This window comes from Vigna unguiculata, chromosome 5 (assembly GCF_037176805.1).
Source record: "Vigna unguiculata cultivar grain cowpea cultivar isolate G323 ecotype 2 chromosome 5, ASM3717680v1, whole genome shotgun sequence".
NCBI lineage: Eukaryota > Viridiplantae > Streptophyta > Magnoliopsida > Fabales > Fabaceae > Vigna > Vigna unguiculata.
Window position 1 is genome coordinate 40084510 of NC_140796.1, and position 16577 is coordinate 40101086.

The 16577-nt window shown below is 36.0% G+C and overlaps 1 protein-coding gene across 2 annotated transcripts; it reads right to left on the minus strand.

Moving 5' to 3' along the window:
• Positions 1–1750: 1750 nt before the first annotated feature.
• Positions 1751–10791, minus strand: LOC114183736 (Nucleoporin autopeptidase). 2 transcript variants are annotated; one of them, XM_028070859.2, is made up of 13 exons: positions 10635–10791; positions 10356–10527; positions 9788–10087; positions 8860–9543; positions 8517–8744; positions 7830–8422; positions 7412–7499; positions 7258–7318; positions 3806–3944; positions 3542–3658; positions 3256–3430; positions 2786–2851; positions 1751–2675 (listed from the first exon to the last, which is right to left on the minus strand). In XM_028070859.2, exons 2-13 carry the CDS (start codon positions 10369–10371, stop codon positions 1987–1989), a joined length of 3156 nt encoding a protein of 1051 aa, XP_027926660.2. In that variant the 5' UTR covers positions 10372–10527; positions 10635–10791; the 3' UTR covers positions 1751–1986. The 2 variants fall into 2 exon arrangements, with proteins under 2 accessions (XP_027926660.2, XP_027926659.2); XM_028070858.2 differs by having other exon boundaries at positions 7412–7502.
• Between the last annotated feature and the right edge of the window lie 5786 nt (positions 10792–16577).

Here is a 16577-nt window from a genome sequence, read left to right on the forward strand (position 1 = left end):
ACTTTAACAATAACTCGTACATATTTAATTTTAATATAATAATAATATTATTATTAATACTAATATTAATATTATTATTACAAATTATTATAGTTAATTAAATCAGTAATATATTTAAATTATAAAGTTATCATTATATATAATTAAACCAATAATAATAATCATCATTCACATCATTGATTTATATATAATAAAAACAAAATATATTTTAAAAAATTACAAAATATAAAACGAAAAAAATACAACACATTCATATGCACGGTAAAGAGAGACACGTTAATGCATATCTACATACTTTTGATTCACAGAATATAATTCAATACTTTTATTTTTTAAGTGTTTCTTATTCAAGTTAATTTGTTCTTTGAGGATCTACAATTAAAAATATAAGAGTGATTTGAACTTTTATACTATGATGTGTGATTTTATTGTGTCATTCTTTTCAATCACTAAGCAAATTATTAGATGAAAATCATACAATATTATTTAAAACTTTTAATTCCATAAAATTGTATAGTGTTACTTTATTTTATTAAAAAAAAAAACTGGAAACTCATCTTTTTAATCCTAAAATTATCTTGTAGCTCACCAAGTATTCATAAAAAAATATTTACGTATCTACATATTCTCAGATAGCTACAAATATTTTAATTTCTTTTAATTTTAAGTAAAATTTTTTAAAAATCAGTCTTAAAAATATAAACTTAGATAAAAATTAATTTTTAAGTAAAATTTAAATCAAATTACTCAATAAAATATTAATATAAATAATTTAATTTTTCTGAAAAATGAACTTAAATGATTGTACCAAAACATAAATTTAAAAAAATTAATATTTTACAAAATAACTTCACTATCATATATCTAAATAATATATATATATATATATATATATATATATATATATATATAAAGTCAAATATTAAATAATGAAATTCTTTCATGGTTAATATGTTTTTTATTAATAATTTTATTTTAATCACTTAAATTTAAAAAGAAAATCAAATAAAACTAATTAATAATTATTAACGGATAAACGCATTTGCGACTAAGATATTATGCCCTTATCCATCTTATTAGTAATTAAATAATCGATTAAATACACATAACAATCAATTATTCACGGATATCTATATCTATATATATATATATATATATATATATATATATATATATATATATATATTACACATTTTATCTTACCTTGTATTATGGATTGAATTGTGATATATTGAACCGATTTATTATTTTTTAAATAAAATATTTTTAATAAATTTCCTAATTAAATAAGTAATTTTCTGCCTATTCTAATAATGCTTCTTGAATAAGTGATTCTCAAAATTGAAACAAATTTTAGTAATGTGTTTGTGTCGATAGTATTAAGAATATTAATTAATCAATTATACATTACATTTGATTATTAACATTATTTATAATCAATTATAATCACAACTTTTACTTGCATAAATTTATTGAATAAATCAAATGTTCCAATATAAAAATCAGCTATTTCTATAAAAATATTTGAGGAATGTTTGGGACTTAGCAAAACACTTTTTTCCGTTATCTTAAATGATACAAAAAATAGTATAAACCTTTTTATTAGAAAAAGCACTGTCTCAAACACCCTTTATAAAGAAATTGACTAAGGTCCAGTCCTGAAATAAACATTACATTCGTGAAAGATTCCAAATACTTAGCAAATGAGATGAAAATGAAACTTCACCATGATGAAAAAAACAAACAGAACTTAAAAATAACCATAACATGTATGGGAATCAAAATTGAAGTGCGTGAAAAAATGATGCTGGAAAACCCACATTTGAACATCCCCAACCAACCGTAAAACAAGATACGAAGCAAATGAACGATGGCCCAAGCTATATCCATCTAACCACAACACAGTGACAATTTACAGGAAAAGCAAAATACATTTCAAAGCAGAACTTAGGCTCTGAAACTATCAAATGTGTATTGAAGCAACCATTAGTTGAGATCTTCATGATTTATCCAAGTGTTTACATCTTCTTCGAGCAGCTTGTAGACGCTGAAATGGTTAACCCTGATCTTCCACTCTCCTTTAGTGGGATCATATGATACAAATTCAGCACCTTGGTCCTCAGCCTTTCTCTTGAGCATCTCCTTGTATTTCTCAATCTTTGGTCCTTCCGTGTACTGATGTCCAGTTTTTTTGTCAAAGCATTTGATGTTGAGTAGTGTGACCTCAGCAGGCTTATTCAGACCTTGTCCAACAGGAGGTTTCTTTGAATCATCCATGTATACAATCACCTCCCTATTGTTAAACTGGATCAGGGACTCCAAATCAAGCCCTCTTACATCCGTTTCACCCAAGAATCTGATGCTGCCATAGCCTTGCCTTCCAACCACGAAATCTTTCACATGACTACAGAATCCTGGTTCGGCTCTTTCCTTCGCCGCCAGTTCATGTATCCTAGGCAGTGTATAGTAATCAGATCGCCGCAGTTTTGGCATTAGTGCCTCAACGTCAGCCCCGTGCTCATATACAATAGCAGCCTCGCCAGCTCTGTGACCACTCAGTGTCTTGTACATGTCTGCCTTTTGTGAAGAATGATCTTCATTGTTCCCGTTCGACATTGGCTTTGACGCTGAATGCTGACCTTGCTCCTTCACAACCCCGTTTTCTACACCAATCTCTGCAATAATTTACATAAATTATGGCACAGAAATTAAAAAGCACAAAAACGGGACAAGCGTTATATTATATAAATACATTAAATACTGCAAATTCATTAGGAGTACGTACTATCTTTATCTTTATCCTGTGAGCTGGTTCTATGAGGTGTTACACTTGCCTCTTTAGAGATATTCCCTGAAAATGGCATTTGAAAAAAAAACATGGGCACTTCGTCAGCACATTTTATGGCAAGGTTTTTCAATTAAAAAACATATCTATCTAAAAAATAAGATAATTAGATTAGATAAGTTCATTTAAGAAGTCTGAGTAGCTTTAGGAAACACACACACATATATATAAAATACTGCTGTGCAAGCTTATAAAGTGATTTATCTACAGTTGTAGTATTCAGACATTATTCATCCATAGGGTTTTCAAAACAAAATTGAATACTCTATTCCATCATAGTAAACACTGGTACACAAATCTATGGTCGGAAAACATTATAATCAACGTACTGAACGAATACTCTCTACTCTCCTACAATTCAATTAAGGGAAAGATAGAACACTAAATACAAACAATAAAAAGGATATTACCGTTCTCATTTCCGGGTATGGATCTATCCTTAAAAGTTATTGCCTTCTCAGAAGCCTTTGCCGGCCACTGCTCCATGGGACTAATGATCAACGCCCTTGGATTTTCCCTAGGAATGAACAGAGCATCAGCCTTGGGTGTCGTTGTAGTATCCTCATCATCACTAAAGAATGGAACCTGCAAGAGAGTAGAGAAGTTAAGACATAACATATTCAACTCTCCATTAAAGATTATCTCACTAGACACCTAGATTGAATGAAAAAGAAAAAAACAGCTAAAAATACTAACCCTAGGACCATCATTCTTAGAATGATATTTCCTGACAGGAAGCCTTATTCGTCTTTGTGAGAGATGCCGAGATGTTAATAAAGATGATATTCTAACAGGAGCAGGCTTGTCTAGTGCCTGAAATGAGGTGACATTGAACTCATTACCTTTCATTAAAACTCAATTGTTGACCACAGTTTGGATGGTCAAAAAATTCAATAAATATAGCCTTAAATTAGCATAAAATAAAAAATATCGAAAGTTAAAACAAGAAAGTGATATTACAGGCATGCTAGAGATTCCATATTGAATTGAAGGAGTGGTTCCAACTCGACCAATTGACATCTGGGGCATTGCAGGAAGTGTTCCAAATGGATTTGTATTCGGAACTGCTTGTACAGCCACAGCATTCTGGGTAGAAGACCTGCCAAACATAAAAACAAAAAATAATGAGAACACCAACTACAATATCCGCACACATTCAAAAGACATTTCATATTAAAACAAATAGGCTTCAATAACAATACACACGATAATCCTAGATACATATAAAAGGAGTATCTTTAGTAACAGATATTTGGGAAATACAGCTCCTACAATTTCAGGAGGATTAAAGTTACAGGCAATTCTATCTTTCCATTTGTGTCCTTGAATCTATAGTGCCGATTTACATAGAGCCAATACTTGACTAAAATACGACTAATGGTGCTTTACAAGACATTCTAACATAAAATCACGTAATATGCAAATTCTTGGAGCATGACCACAACAGAGGGAATACAACATGAGGATTAAGGGAAAAATTTGTTACTATAATTTTTGTTATAATGCTATAGCCAAAAAATGCTATAGCCAGATAGCAGATTGTAGAATGGCCGCTATTCTATTTTGTTTTTAAAAATATACTTTATAATATTTAATGTTCTTACTTCTTATTACTCCCTCCTACCTAATTAAAAGACATTGTTTTGACATTTTATTGTCTCTCTCAGAAAAACTTTGTTCTAACTTTCTATTGGATTAATTATCCTTTTACCGTTGTCTATAAATAATAAATAATGTCAATTGTCCATTTCTCGATTTAGAGAAAATAATACTCTATTCATATGTTGTCACTATTCTCTCTCTATGATTAATAGACAGTCCCAATACTATTAAGGGTATAGGAAAAATATTTCAAAATACAGACAAATTAATCGGAATTAACTAAAATATCCAACTTACTTCATATTCCCAATTGCTTATCAATTAGAGTATTATCTATTAGCTTAAAATTCTATTTAATTATTACATTTTTCAATTTAAATGCATCTGGTTGTGTATATTTATGTCTAATCAGTATTAATGTGATATATATCCGAGAACAATTAGCCGATCTAGATTTGAGAATTATTATGGATTATTCGTTGACAGAATGGAAAGAATTAGGAAAAGAGGGATCCCCGGACAATGAAAACAATGGGAAGATCGAAAAGTTGGAAGAAGAAAGAATTTTTTGGTTCGGCGTATAGAATTAGCTAAGCATTTTATACGAACAAATATAGAACCAGAATGGATGGTTTTATGTCTCTTACCGGTTCTTCCTTCCGAATTGAGACCGATTATTCAAATAGATGGAGGCAAACTAATGAGCTCAGATATTTTGAATTGGTATAATATACAATAATTTTCTATATTTTCTATAATATTATAGATTATAATAATATAAAACACTATTAATAAAAAAACAGTAAAAGTTTCCTTCTCAGTTGCAGGACTGTTTGGACAGGAGTGACTTGATTTGGGGTCCAGGCCTAACACCCTTCTTACCCGAAAACCCTAGGACTTTTGCTTCTCAGTCATAATCCCCTCTCACCAAAGAAAAAAGTAGCTTTATTCTATCATTAGCTGTCACCCACTCAAAAAACAAAAATAAAGAGGCAAACTAGCTGCTTTCTCCCATCGGCCACCACCTCCACCTCTCTCTCAACTAAGTTACAGAACAGAGTTTGCCCACTCACAGCGCACAAGCTGCACAGACTGTATAGTGAAGGCACAGGTAGCAGAGGCTGTCTAGTGCCAGCACAAACAACAGAGAGCAGCCATTAAGCCCACAAATTGTCACACTTTTACACAATTGTTAAAGTTTCTCCAGCCAAAATGACCACGAACAATTGATAACGGTTACAAAACTGGAAGGGTGTTGTGCTGACAGTCATTTCCTTTACGGTTTTGATAATTTTTCAAACTGAGTCATTTCCTCCTTTCAACATAATAATTACAGTTTTATTCCAATGTGATCCTTCATAAAAACTCACTAATCTAAACTATTTCATTACTAGACACAAACCAATTAGGTGGAAGAGAATATTGCTAAGCAACCACTTATTTATCGCAAGCTACAAACCAATTAATTGAGAGAGCAACTCCTAAGACTGCTTTCGTGGTCAGGATATGGTATACATAGGATACAAGGATAAGAAGAATATAAACATTAATCATATCTAATATTTGGTGTGCATCACGGTAAAAGTTGGATAATAATATTGTCTTAATGGTGGTATGATGATGGTGAAAATGATGGTATAGTGATGACAATTATAATAATAAGATGGTAACAATGATGATGGTGGTGGTAACGATAATGAGGTCACAACAACAAAAAGTCAAAACAAGATGATAGTGGCATGGCAATGGTAAGAACAATAGAGAAAATGGTGACATTTGTTATGGCGACTTGGGCAGGTATGGTGATGGTGACAGTGTATAGTTATGATGGAGATGACATGGTGATGGAGAAAATAGAAATACTGATGACAAGAAATATAATGATTATAAGAATGGTGGAGGAAATGGTAGAAGTTGTAACATAAGTTTTAACATTAACAAAATTGGTGGAACTGGCACATGATGGTGGTGGTGGTTGTGACAAAGATGATGATAATGATGATGGTGAAGACAATGTACATGAAGTGGTAGAGGCAACAACAATGAAAGTAATGGTGAGAGTTGTGGTGATGACAAGGACAACAAGGCCAACAAGAACAGTGGCAACAAAGATAATTATGATGATAGTGGTTGTAATGAAGGTTGAGTTGAGTGAAAATAAGAGGAACGGCAAATATCCCATCTTGTTACTTTCTAACTCAACTTCCCCTCAAGATAAATAATGCACTATACTAATAGGATAAGATAGAGAATAAGATCAGGAAATCCTGTTGATGCGCCAAACAATTGATCACAACAGGATAAAATTGTTATCTTACTTATTATATCACAGCAGGATAAAATAGTTATCTTAATATATCCGACCACCAAACAGGTTGTTAGTGTCTTATGTATTCATAAAACATGTAACGTTGGGTGAGGTCATAGAAAGATGTAATTATTGTCAATTTAATTGTGCAACAATCACAAAAGAATGAAATAGAGAAGAATGTAGGAACATTTCAGCAAGAATTTCCTATTCACTAACTAATTTATTGTTTTCTTAATATGTGCTAAATGGACAAATAAAATGAAATGGAGAATGATTTGGGCAAAATATTTTTTCTTAAATTCATGTCCGGATATTTAGGTCATATATCTTGTATATTTCAGAATTTCATTCATGGATCCATGACACATCAATGTTTGTGTGATATTAATTTTGTGGATACTTTATATTTCAAAACTCAAAAGAGACAGCCCGTTGGTCACCTCCAAAGGGTAAAAACAACTTGAACTAAATACAAGACTTTAAACTAATTATAACTTACGGAAGTCCAAAATTATTCTGACCAAATAGGCCTGGAGTGCCACCGAAGCTGCTTGCACCCCCTAATAAAACAGTCATTCAAAACATTAATCCTCCAATCATTGCATTAAACAAACAAACAGTAGTATAAACATATGATAATATAATAAACTGACCAGGTTGTGTCTGGCCAAAGTTGCTAAAGCCAAAAGCGCCACTCAACTGTGCAGGTTGTGCAGGTTGAAAAGGTGTTGAAATGGATGGCTGCTGGTATGAAATTCAAATAACAAAAGTATTAGAAATTCAAAATGCAGTACACACTGGAGCATTTGGCATCTCACATACGGAAATCGTGCCTAATGGATAACGCTTCATCGTTGTTTTGTACTACTACTACTCATCATTTATATACAATATTTACAGAAATACTAATAAAATACTTACATAACTGGATTAGAATAATGTTCATTACGTTTGTAAAGTATAAAGCTCAAATATGACTCCAGTTTATCTTGGCTCATGAACAGTGATTTTAAATAAAAAAATTGTATGCAAAAACATTATTGATCACCAAATGCAAATAAAATTACGTACCGCTGTTTGACCAAAACCGGTCAGATTATTAGAAGTGAGTGATGCACTTGACGAGAAAATACTTCCAACAAGACCAGAAGAAGGTGAATTAAACAAGCTTGATTGACTAAAAGGTGTAGTCTGCCCAAAGGGGGACGTATTCTGTCCAAAAGCAGAACCTGTCTGTGCAATTGGAGGGGCTGCAGAACTAAATAATGGGGATGACTGTGTATTGCCAAAAATACTTGAGCCAAATGGTGAAGAGGTCTGAGCAGGAGCAGTATTAAACAGGGATGGAGATTGCCCAAAGCTGGGAGTTGAAGAAGAGTTAGCTCCAAATGGAGATGGGGATGAGCCAAAAATAGAGGGTGCTGCTGCTGATGTTGAAGAACCAAAAGCTGATGAACTGAAGGCAGGAGCGGCAGAAGTTCCAAATCCAGAAGAAAAGGGGGAACTCTTTGGCGCAAATGGGTTAGAATTAGGTGTTGTGGAAGAAAAAGGATTGGCCGATGATTGACCACCAAACACTGGTGAAGGAGAAAAGGCATTTGTTTGTGTTGTAGACGAACTGAAGCCTGCCAAACCAGTAGACTGACCAGAGGGAAGTGGTCCACCTAGATTATATAACTCATTAAGTCAAAATCATCATCTGCAATGAAAGCCAGAAGAATAATAAAAATGTTTACAATATTAAAAAAAAGAAAAAACCTTTGTCTCCCAATTGATAGTCCTCCCATCTTAGTTCCTCATGACTTTTGTCTTTGTAAGCAGCCATGGCAGATATGGATTCCAATTTTGCAGTCTGTCCAGATGTACCACTATCTGCTTCAATTGTTGCCGTGTAACTAGTTACTCTACTTCCACCCCGTTGCTGACCTCCAAAACCTGGCTGTCCAATACCAGTATTTCCAAAGGTCGATGATGGAGTTTGAGACCCTGCAAGAGAATATTTGGAGATTACTTTCAACTACATTTGCACAAGATACTATAGTTCCTAATATCTTTAAAATAGAAATATAACAGTCAAAATTCTAATGGTTCTTGAACTCACCAAATGCTGAACTCTGACCTCCAAAGGGTGATGCAGTACTACCAAATGGACTGCTGCTACCAAATGCTGAAGAAGACTGACCAAAAGCCTGAGTGGATCCAAAACTAAATGCAGGCGCACTAGAGGCCCCAAAAGCAGGAGTACTAGAGGCCCCAAATGGAGTGCTTGAACTACCAAATGCAGACGTGCTTGATGAACCAAACATAGGGTTACTTGAAGCCCCAAAGGCTCCTCCACCACCAAATACGGGAGCACTTGATACCCCAAATGCACCTCCTGTGCTACCAAAAGTTGGGCTAGAGGTGGAACCAAATGCAGGCGTGCTAGTTGCACCGAATGCAGGGCTGCTTGTAGCACCAAAAGCAGGGGTGCTAGTTGCACCAAATGCTGGAGTGCTTGAAGCACCAAATGCTGGAGTGCTTGAAGCACCAAATGCAGGAGTGCTTGAAGCACCAAATGCTGGAGTGCTGGTTGCACCAAATGCAGGGGTGCTTGTAGCACCAAATGCAGGAGTGCTTGTAGCACCAAATGCAGGCTGAGATGATCCTCCAAAAGGTGTTGAGGAACCAAATATGCTGCTTCCAAAACCCGGCTGTGATTGCTGTGTGGCACCAAATGGACTTGTTTGAGTAGGAGTAGATCCAAAACCTCCAAAAGCAGGCTTCTGACCAAAAACAGATGAACCTAAAACCAAGAAAATCAATTCTCAGATTGAACCACAAAACTGTCCCAATAACATTGTGAAGAAAAAAAAAACGAAGACAGCAGCTAAATGATACTAAAGAACTCAGGAATTCAATGAACAACCTGATAAAAACATTTGATGTAATATTCAGCTTTCAGAAAGAAATAAATTAAGACAATCTAATGAACAAACAACAAAAACAACCCGTAAACAAAATGAAAAAAGAATTCCATGCACTCATACCACCAAATGACGATGATGAGCTACCAAAAGCAGGAGTTGAGGAAGACCCAAAAGCGGGCACGGAGCTACCGAAAGCAGGTGACGATGAAGCCCCAAAAGCTGTATTGGAAGCAAAAGGAGAAGACTGTTGTGCCGCACCAAATACCCCAGTTGAAGTACCTCCGAACATGGAACTTCCAGTTTGCGAACCAAATGGACTCGTACTACCAAACGGCTTAGGGGCAAATGGATTGGTACTTGAATTGGTCTGTCCAAAAACTGATTGAGAGCCGAAAGGGCTCGACGAAGACTGCCCAAAAGCTGTCGAAAGAATAACTCCAAACTATCAACGGTTGACGAAAGTAATCAATAAGCAAACAAATACCATCCCCCACCCTTCACGCACACTTACCACCAATCAACAAATACAACACAGAACAATAATAATAATAATAATAATAACAACAACAACATAAACGATAAAATAATCATTCCCCAAAGCTACCACAACACTCGCAGAAACACACAATTATCCTAACACCAAGCACGCAAGAACATTACGAATTAACGCAGAGGAGGCAATACTTACGGTTCGAACCAAACATCGTTAGAAGCAAGGTAGTAACAACCGCGATCTGAATCGAAGAATGTCACGCCTTGGCGATTGTGCTACCTATCCACGAGTTAGATCACGAGCGAGCAGGATCTTCGTTTAGAGGAATCGTGAAAAATCACGACATGACGCTATTTCGCGAGTCGCTCTGCGAAAGAAAGAAGAAGAAAAACATGGTCAGGTTCAAGAATCTTCTTTGCTAAGGGCACACAAACCCTAATTCGGCCAGAAATAGGAATATTCGAAGTTACGAACCCTCTCTCTGTTGGACGGAAAATGGAAGAACGAGGAGGAGGGGACTGATGATCGGAGAAGAAGCAAGGGTTTTTCTTTCGTTTTTTTTGGTGATAAGTTAGCGGGTGATGAGAAGAAACGAGAGAGTTTTTGGATGAAAAAAGTTATGGGCCTGCATCTAAATAGGCCCAATTTCGAAAGCCGCGTAGCTTAAAAATTCCGCTTAATAGAAAACAAAAATATTGCTTGATTGGATTACTGACTATTTGAGGGATATATATATATATATATATATATATATTATTCTCCAGTGAAGTCATTTGTTATATAATAATAGTAATGACAATGATTATTAAATGTTCATTTTTAAAATTGTAATAAATTCTCCTTGTTTTGGTGATAAGTTAGCGGGTGATGAGAAGAAACGAGAGAGTTTTTGGATGAAAAAAGTGATGGGCCTGCATCTAAATAGGCCCAATTGCGAAAGCCGCGTAGCTTAAAAATTCCGCTTAATAGAAACAAAAATATTGCTGGATTGGATTACTGACTGTTTGAGGGATATATATATATATATATATATATATATATATATATATATATATATATATATATATATACTCCAGTGAAGTCATGTTTATATAATAATAGTAATGACATAATGATTATTAAATGCTCACTTTTAAAATTGTAATAAATTCTCCATTTTTTTAGGTCAAAGAGTATTTAGTCGAATTTTTTAACAAAAAGTAGATAATTGTTTGTCGTATTTTTTCTCCTTAAGACTTATTTTATTACTGTAATAAAATTTTAATTATTATGTTGTAATACTTTTTAAATAAATGAAAGCTTCTAATCCTCTTCAGGCTTAAAATCCCAATTTTCGTAAACTTTATTCCGTTTGATCCTCATCTTTTAAAATGATCATAATTTTTTGTAAATTGTGGTCAATTTGATCCTTTCTACAGATGTTATTTAAATCACTTAGGGATGGTGAACAATAATTATCATGTATCACTTCTTGGGTTTTTTAATATTTTTAAAGTTTCTTTTTGATGTTTTTTATAATTTTAAAAAAGTTGTTCATATGTCAAGTTAACATTGTGACATGTGGTAGTGTTAGTACCACGTGTCAAGCCAGTGTCAGTGCCACGTGTCAAGTTAGTGTCATTGTCACGTGTCACGACTATCCCGTGACTTATATTCAATTCGGTCCTAATTTCGTTAATTTTGTTCAATTAAGTCCTAATTTTCGTTATTTTTGTTCAAATCAGTCTCAATTTTGTCCCTCTCCAAATTGACCAAATTTAATCTTTATATAAATGTTATACTGAAGTTTTTATTTTTATTAAAATTTAAATTTGCACTAAATATATCTTTCATTATTTTTAAACCATCCATAATTATATTATTGGAAAAAAATTATTAGATTTATGTTTGATGTTTGCTACTTGTAAAAGATAGGTTTAGAGTTGATTTTTAAATAATGAAGAATTTTCCTACTAAGTTTAAAAGTAATGAAAACTTTCCTTCTAATTTTAAAAATAATTAAGAATTTTCCTTATCATTTAAAAAATAATATAGAATTTTCCTCTAATTTTAAAAATAATAAAGAACTTTCCTTCTAATTTTAAAAATAATTAAGAATTTTCCTTTTCATTTAAAAAATAATGAAGAATTTTCTTCTAATTTTAAAAACAATGAAGAAGTATTTTCTCTAATTTTAAACTAACTACATGTAACACCCAATTTATTTAATAAAGCTAAATAAAGGACATGTCACGCTGAATAATATAAGAAGCGAGAATAAAAGAGTATGACGTCACTCATACAAATATCCCAAACTTAAAGGACGAATAAAAGCGGCACACCATGATGCCAAGTACCAAGTAAAGCAAGAGAGTGATAAAGACTTAAACCAATCTAAAGAGAAAACAATTTATGAGCCTTAGTCCTAAATGAAAAGCCCAAAGACAAAAGCCAATCCAAAGACTAAGCAATGGAACCATCACCTCCCTGTTGACCATGAGTGTTCCTCGCATCTGCTCACATCAACAAGTTGATGATCATCGCAAAAGAGAGTATCACAACAGAACACACAACAATAAAAGTAGGGTAAGCTAGAGCATAAAATAATTTCATCAAGCAATCTAATACGCTTTCACAGTCATCAATACACAAAACACTCAAACATGCTATGACTCTTAAACCAATACACTAAGACTCGACTCGACTCATCTGGATACATACAATCTGGTCGGATTCAGCGGATGCTTGCACTTGTGGTGGATACCTCTGTTCACTCCCGAGCTGCTCACCCCCGAGCTATGTGTTACAAGTGTTACAATGAATCAATTCCCTCACACACAAGGTTAGCCCTTAATGAGTTTCAGGCCTCCTACTACTCTCACCACAAGAGTTAGTCCGCTCTAAGTGAGACTAATTGACTCCTTAGAGTGTCAGGATGCAACCTTACCTTGAATCCTTACCAAACCATATAGATGGGGCACTACCATAAACACCCACTAACAGGGGCCATGGAAATACGTCCCGACCACTGAAGCGCGACCCTAAAAGTCTCATCTAGAGGCTCCAAGGAATTACACACTGACACGGACCAATCATCACCAAACCAATACTTTTTAACATGCACAGGTATATACATACATACATATATATATATATATATATATATATATATATATATATATATATATGTATATGTATATATATATATATATATATATATCATGACAACCTTCACAATTTCATTCTCACTTGTATTTCATATTGAATCCATCCCACTCATCCTTCACAAATTACAAATGTAGGAGTGTATTTCATACCAGCACCATGCCACATTCATTGATCCACATTCCCTCATATCTCATGTCAAAGCCATACCAAATCCATCGTTTCAAATTCCATGAATCACCTCATATTAAAACTCGTGAATCATAATTCCCTCTCACTCATACAAGGTCACTCAATTCATACAATTCATACCCAAGGTAAAGCATAATAAGCCAAACATACCATTAAGGCCCCAACAACATAAAAGGTACAGTTGTATAAAGAAATCATGTGTCAGTCTCGCTCAAGCCACAGGGTCTCGCTTAGGCGAGACTGTCATTAAGGAAACCATGTGAGGCTCGCGGATTCTCGTTTAAGCGAGTCGCTACTCGCTTGGCGAGCATGTCCCTCGCCCAAAAGAAAGGCTTCCTCGCTTGAGCTACGCCTACAGCAACAAACCTCAAACCCCCACGCGTCCTCGCTTAGCCGAGCCTCTCTCACTTGAGCGAGATGGTGTCTCGCTCAAACGAAAGCTCTCCGCTTGAGCGAGAGCTCGAGCTCGAGTATGGGTCTGTCTCTGCAAGTCTCGCTTGGGCGAGGCCTGGTTGCCTGGGCGAGATCGTCAGGTCTCGTCACTAATCACCCTGCACAGTATCCAACCACACCCCAAACAGTAGCATACATGCATTTAATATTTTGCAAAGGCACCATACCCGTACAAAGCATAAAACAATGGCAAAACATGTAAGAAACAGACTTGAATGAAAATCCCTAGCTTCCCTTACCTAGAATGAGCTAGTCTTAAGACCTCGACACCGAACAACGAAACACCATAACCCTAAGAGAAGATTACGGAGCTGGAAAAGTGAACAGGGGGTGTTTAATACCGAAGCTCTAACACTACTCACAGGAACATGACCAGAGATGGAAAAGTGTGGGTTGGGAATACTTACGTGAGCCAAAACGGTCAAGCTGAACGTGAGACTGGTCACACTGTGGAACCCTAATAGAGGCGGTAGCAGCAGCTCAAGGAATGTGAGGGATCTATTTTTACGAAAAGTGAACACAAGTTAAGGTTTGGGTACTTTAGGTCAGAAATCGAATTGGGCCAACCCCCTTAGGCCCATAAGATTGGACAACCTATAAAATAAAAGGGCAGAAACAATTGGGCCTTACATTCCCTCCAAGAACAAAAATTTTCGACCTCGAAAATGGCAACTTACCAGGTAAACAGATGTGGGTGTGATTTCCTCATATCCTCCTCCAACTCCCAAGTAGAGTCACCTGTCCTCCGATCCCAGATGACTTTGACTAGACTGATTGATTTTCCTCGGCGTTCCTCTACTTTGTTGTCTTCTAACGCCACAGGTGGTACCTCCATAGTGAGATCTTCTCTGATCTGCACATCCTTTGCTTCCAACACATGAGACGAGTCAAAACGTATTTCCTCAATTGTGATACGTGAAATACCGGATGGAGATTTGTCAACTAGGGAGGTAAAGTTATCTCATAAGCCACCGGCCCAATCTTCCTCGTGATCTAGTAGGGACCAAGAAACTTGGGCGAAAGCTTCATTGAGCGGAGAGCCCTTTCCACGCCCGTGGTTTGGGTCACCCTCAAGAACACATGATCCCCAGCCGCAAACACTAAAGGTCTCCTCCTACGGTTAGCATAAGCCTTCTGCCTACTCTGAGAAGCCTGCATTATGTTCCTCACCATTTTGACTTTCTCGGTAGTTTGTTCTAATAACTCTGGTCCAACAAGCGCTACCTCCCCATCCTGATACCAACAGAGGGGAGTCCTACACCTCCTGCCATAAAGAGCCTCGTACGGTGCCATGCAATTGCTCGCATGAAAGTTGTTGTTGTAGGTAAATTCGATCAAGGGCAATACCTCATCCCAAGCACCCAAATGGTCTAATATGCATGTTCTCAACAAATCCTCTAATGACTGAATTGTCCTCTCAGACTGGCAATCGGTCTGAGGGTGATAAGCTGAACTCATGGTGAGCTTGCTACCCATAGCACTCTGTAGCATCTGCCAAAATCGAGACGTGATTCGCGGGTCTCTGTCGGAAATTATGCTCGAAGGCACCCCATGAAGCCTTACTATCTCCTTAATGTACAACTGGGCCAACTTGGCCATTGACATCCTCAAGTTCATCGCCAAGAAGTGAGCACTCTTGGTCAATCGATCCACTATCACCCAGATGGTGTCATGCCCTCTATAAGTTCATGGCAAATGGGTCACAAAGTCCATTGAGATGCTGTCCCATTTCCACACTAGAATCTCCAAGGGTCGTAAGATCCCACCCGGTCTCTGGTGCTTCACTTTCGCCTTCTGACACATCAGACAGGCGAATACAAATTGTGCCACATCTTTCTTCATTCCTTGCCACCAGAAGTTTTCCTTGAGATCCTGGTACATCTTAGTCATGCCAAGATGTAGACTAAGACGACTCTTATGCCCCTCCTCAAGGATCAACCGTTTTACCTCGGCATCATCAAGTATACATACTCTGCCCTGGAACCTCAGTATGTCATCATCACCAAAAGCAAAGTCTCTAGCCCCATCCGACCCAAGTTGTTCTCTGACCCTGTTCAAACTGGCATCCCATAACTACCTCTCTTTGATTGAGTCCAAGAAGTCACTAGATATTACACCTAATGGACTCGACTCCAATTCCACCTGCAGCTTCATGTCTCTGAACTTTTCTAGCAGTTCCACCTCCTTTATCGTGAGATGTGTCGTATGTACAGTTTTCCTATTCAAGGCATTTGCTACCACATTTGCCTTCCCTGGATGATATAGCAGTTCAAAATCATAGTCCTTCAGGAACTCCATCCATCTCCTTTGTCTCATGTTCAGCTCCTTCTGATCAAACAGATACTTGAGACTCTTATGATCGCTGAACACACGAAACTAAGCACCATAGAAGTAATGCCTCCAAATCTTCAAAGCAAACACTATGGCTGCCAATTCCAAGTCATGAGTGGGGTAGTTTCTCTCATGAATCTTAAGTTGCCTTGAAGCATACGTCATTGCCTTCTTCTCTTGCATTAGCACACAGCCGAGCCCAAGGTGAGAGGCATCACAATAAACATCAAAGGGTTTTCCAACATCAGGAATCACCAATATAGGAGCACTGATCAACCTTCTCTTTAGCTCCTGAAA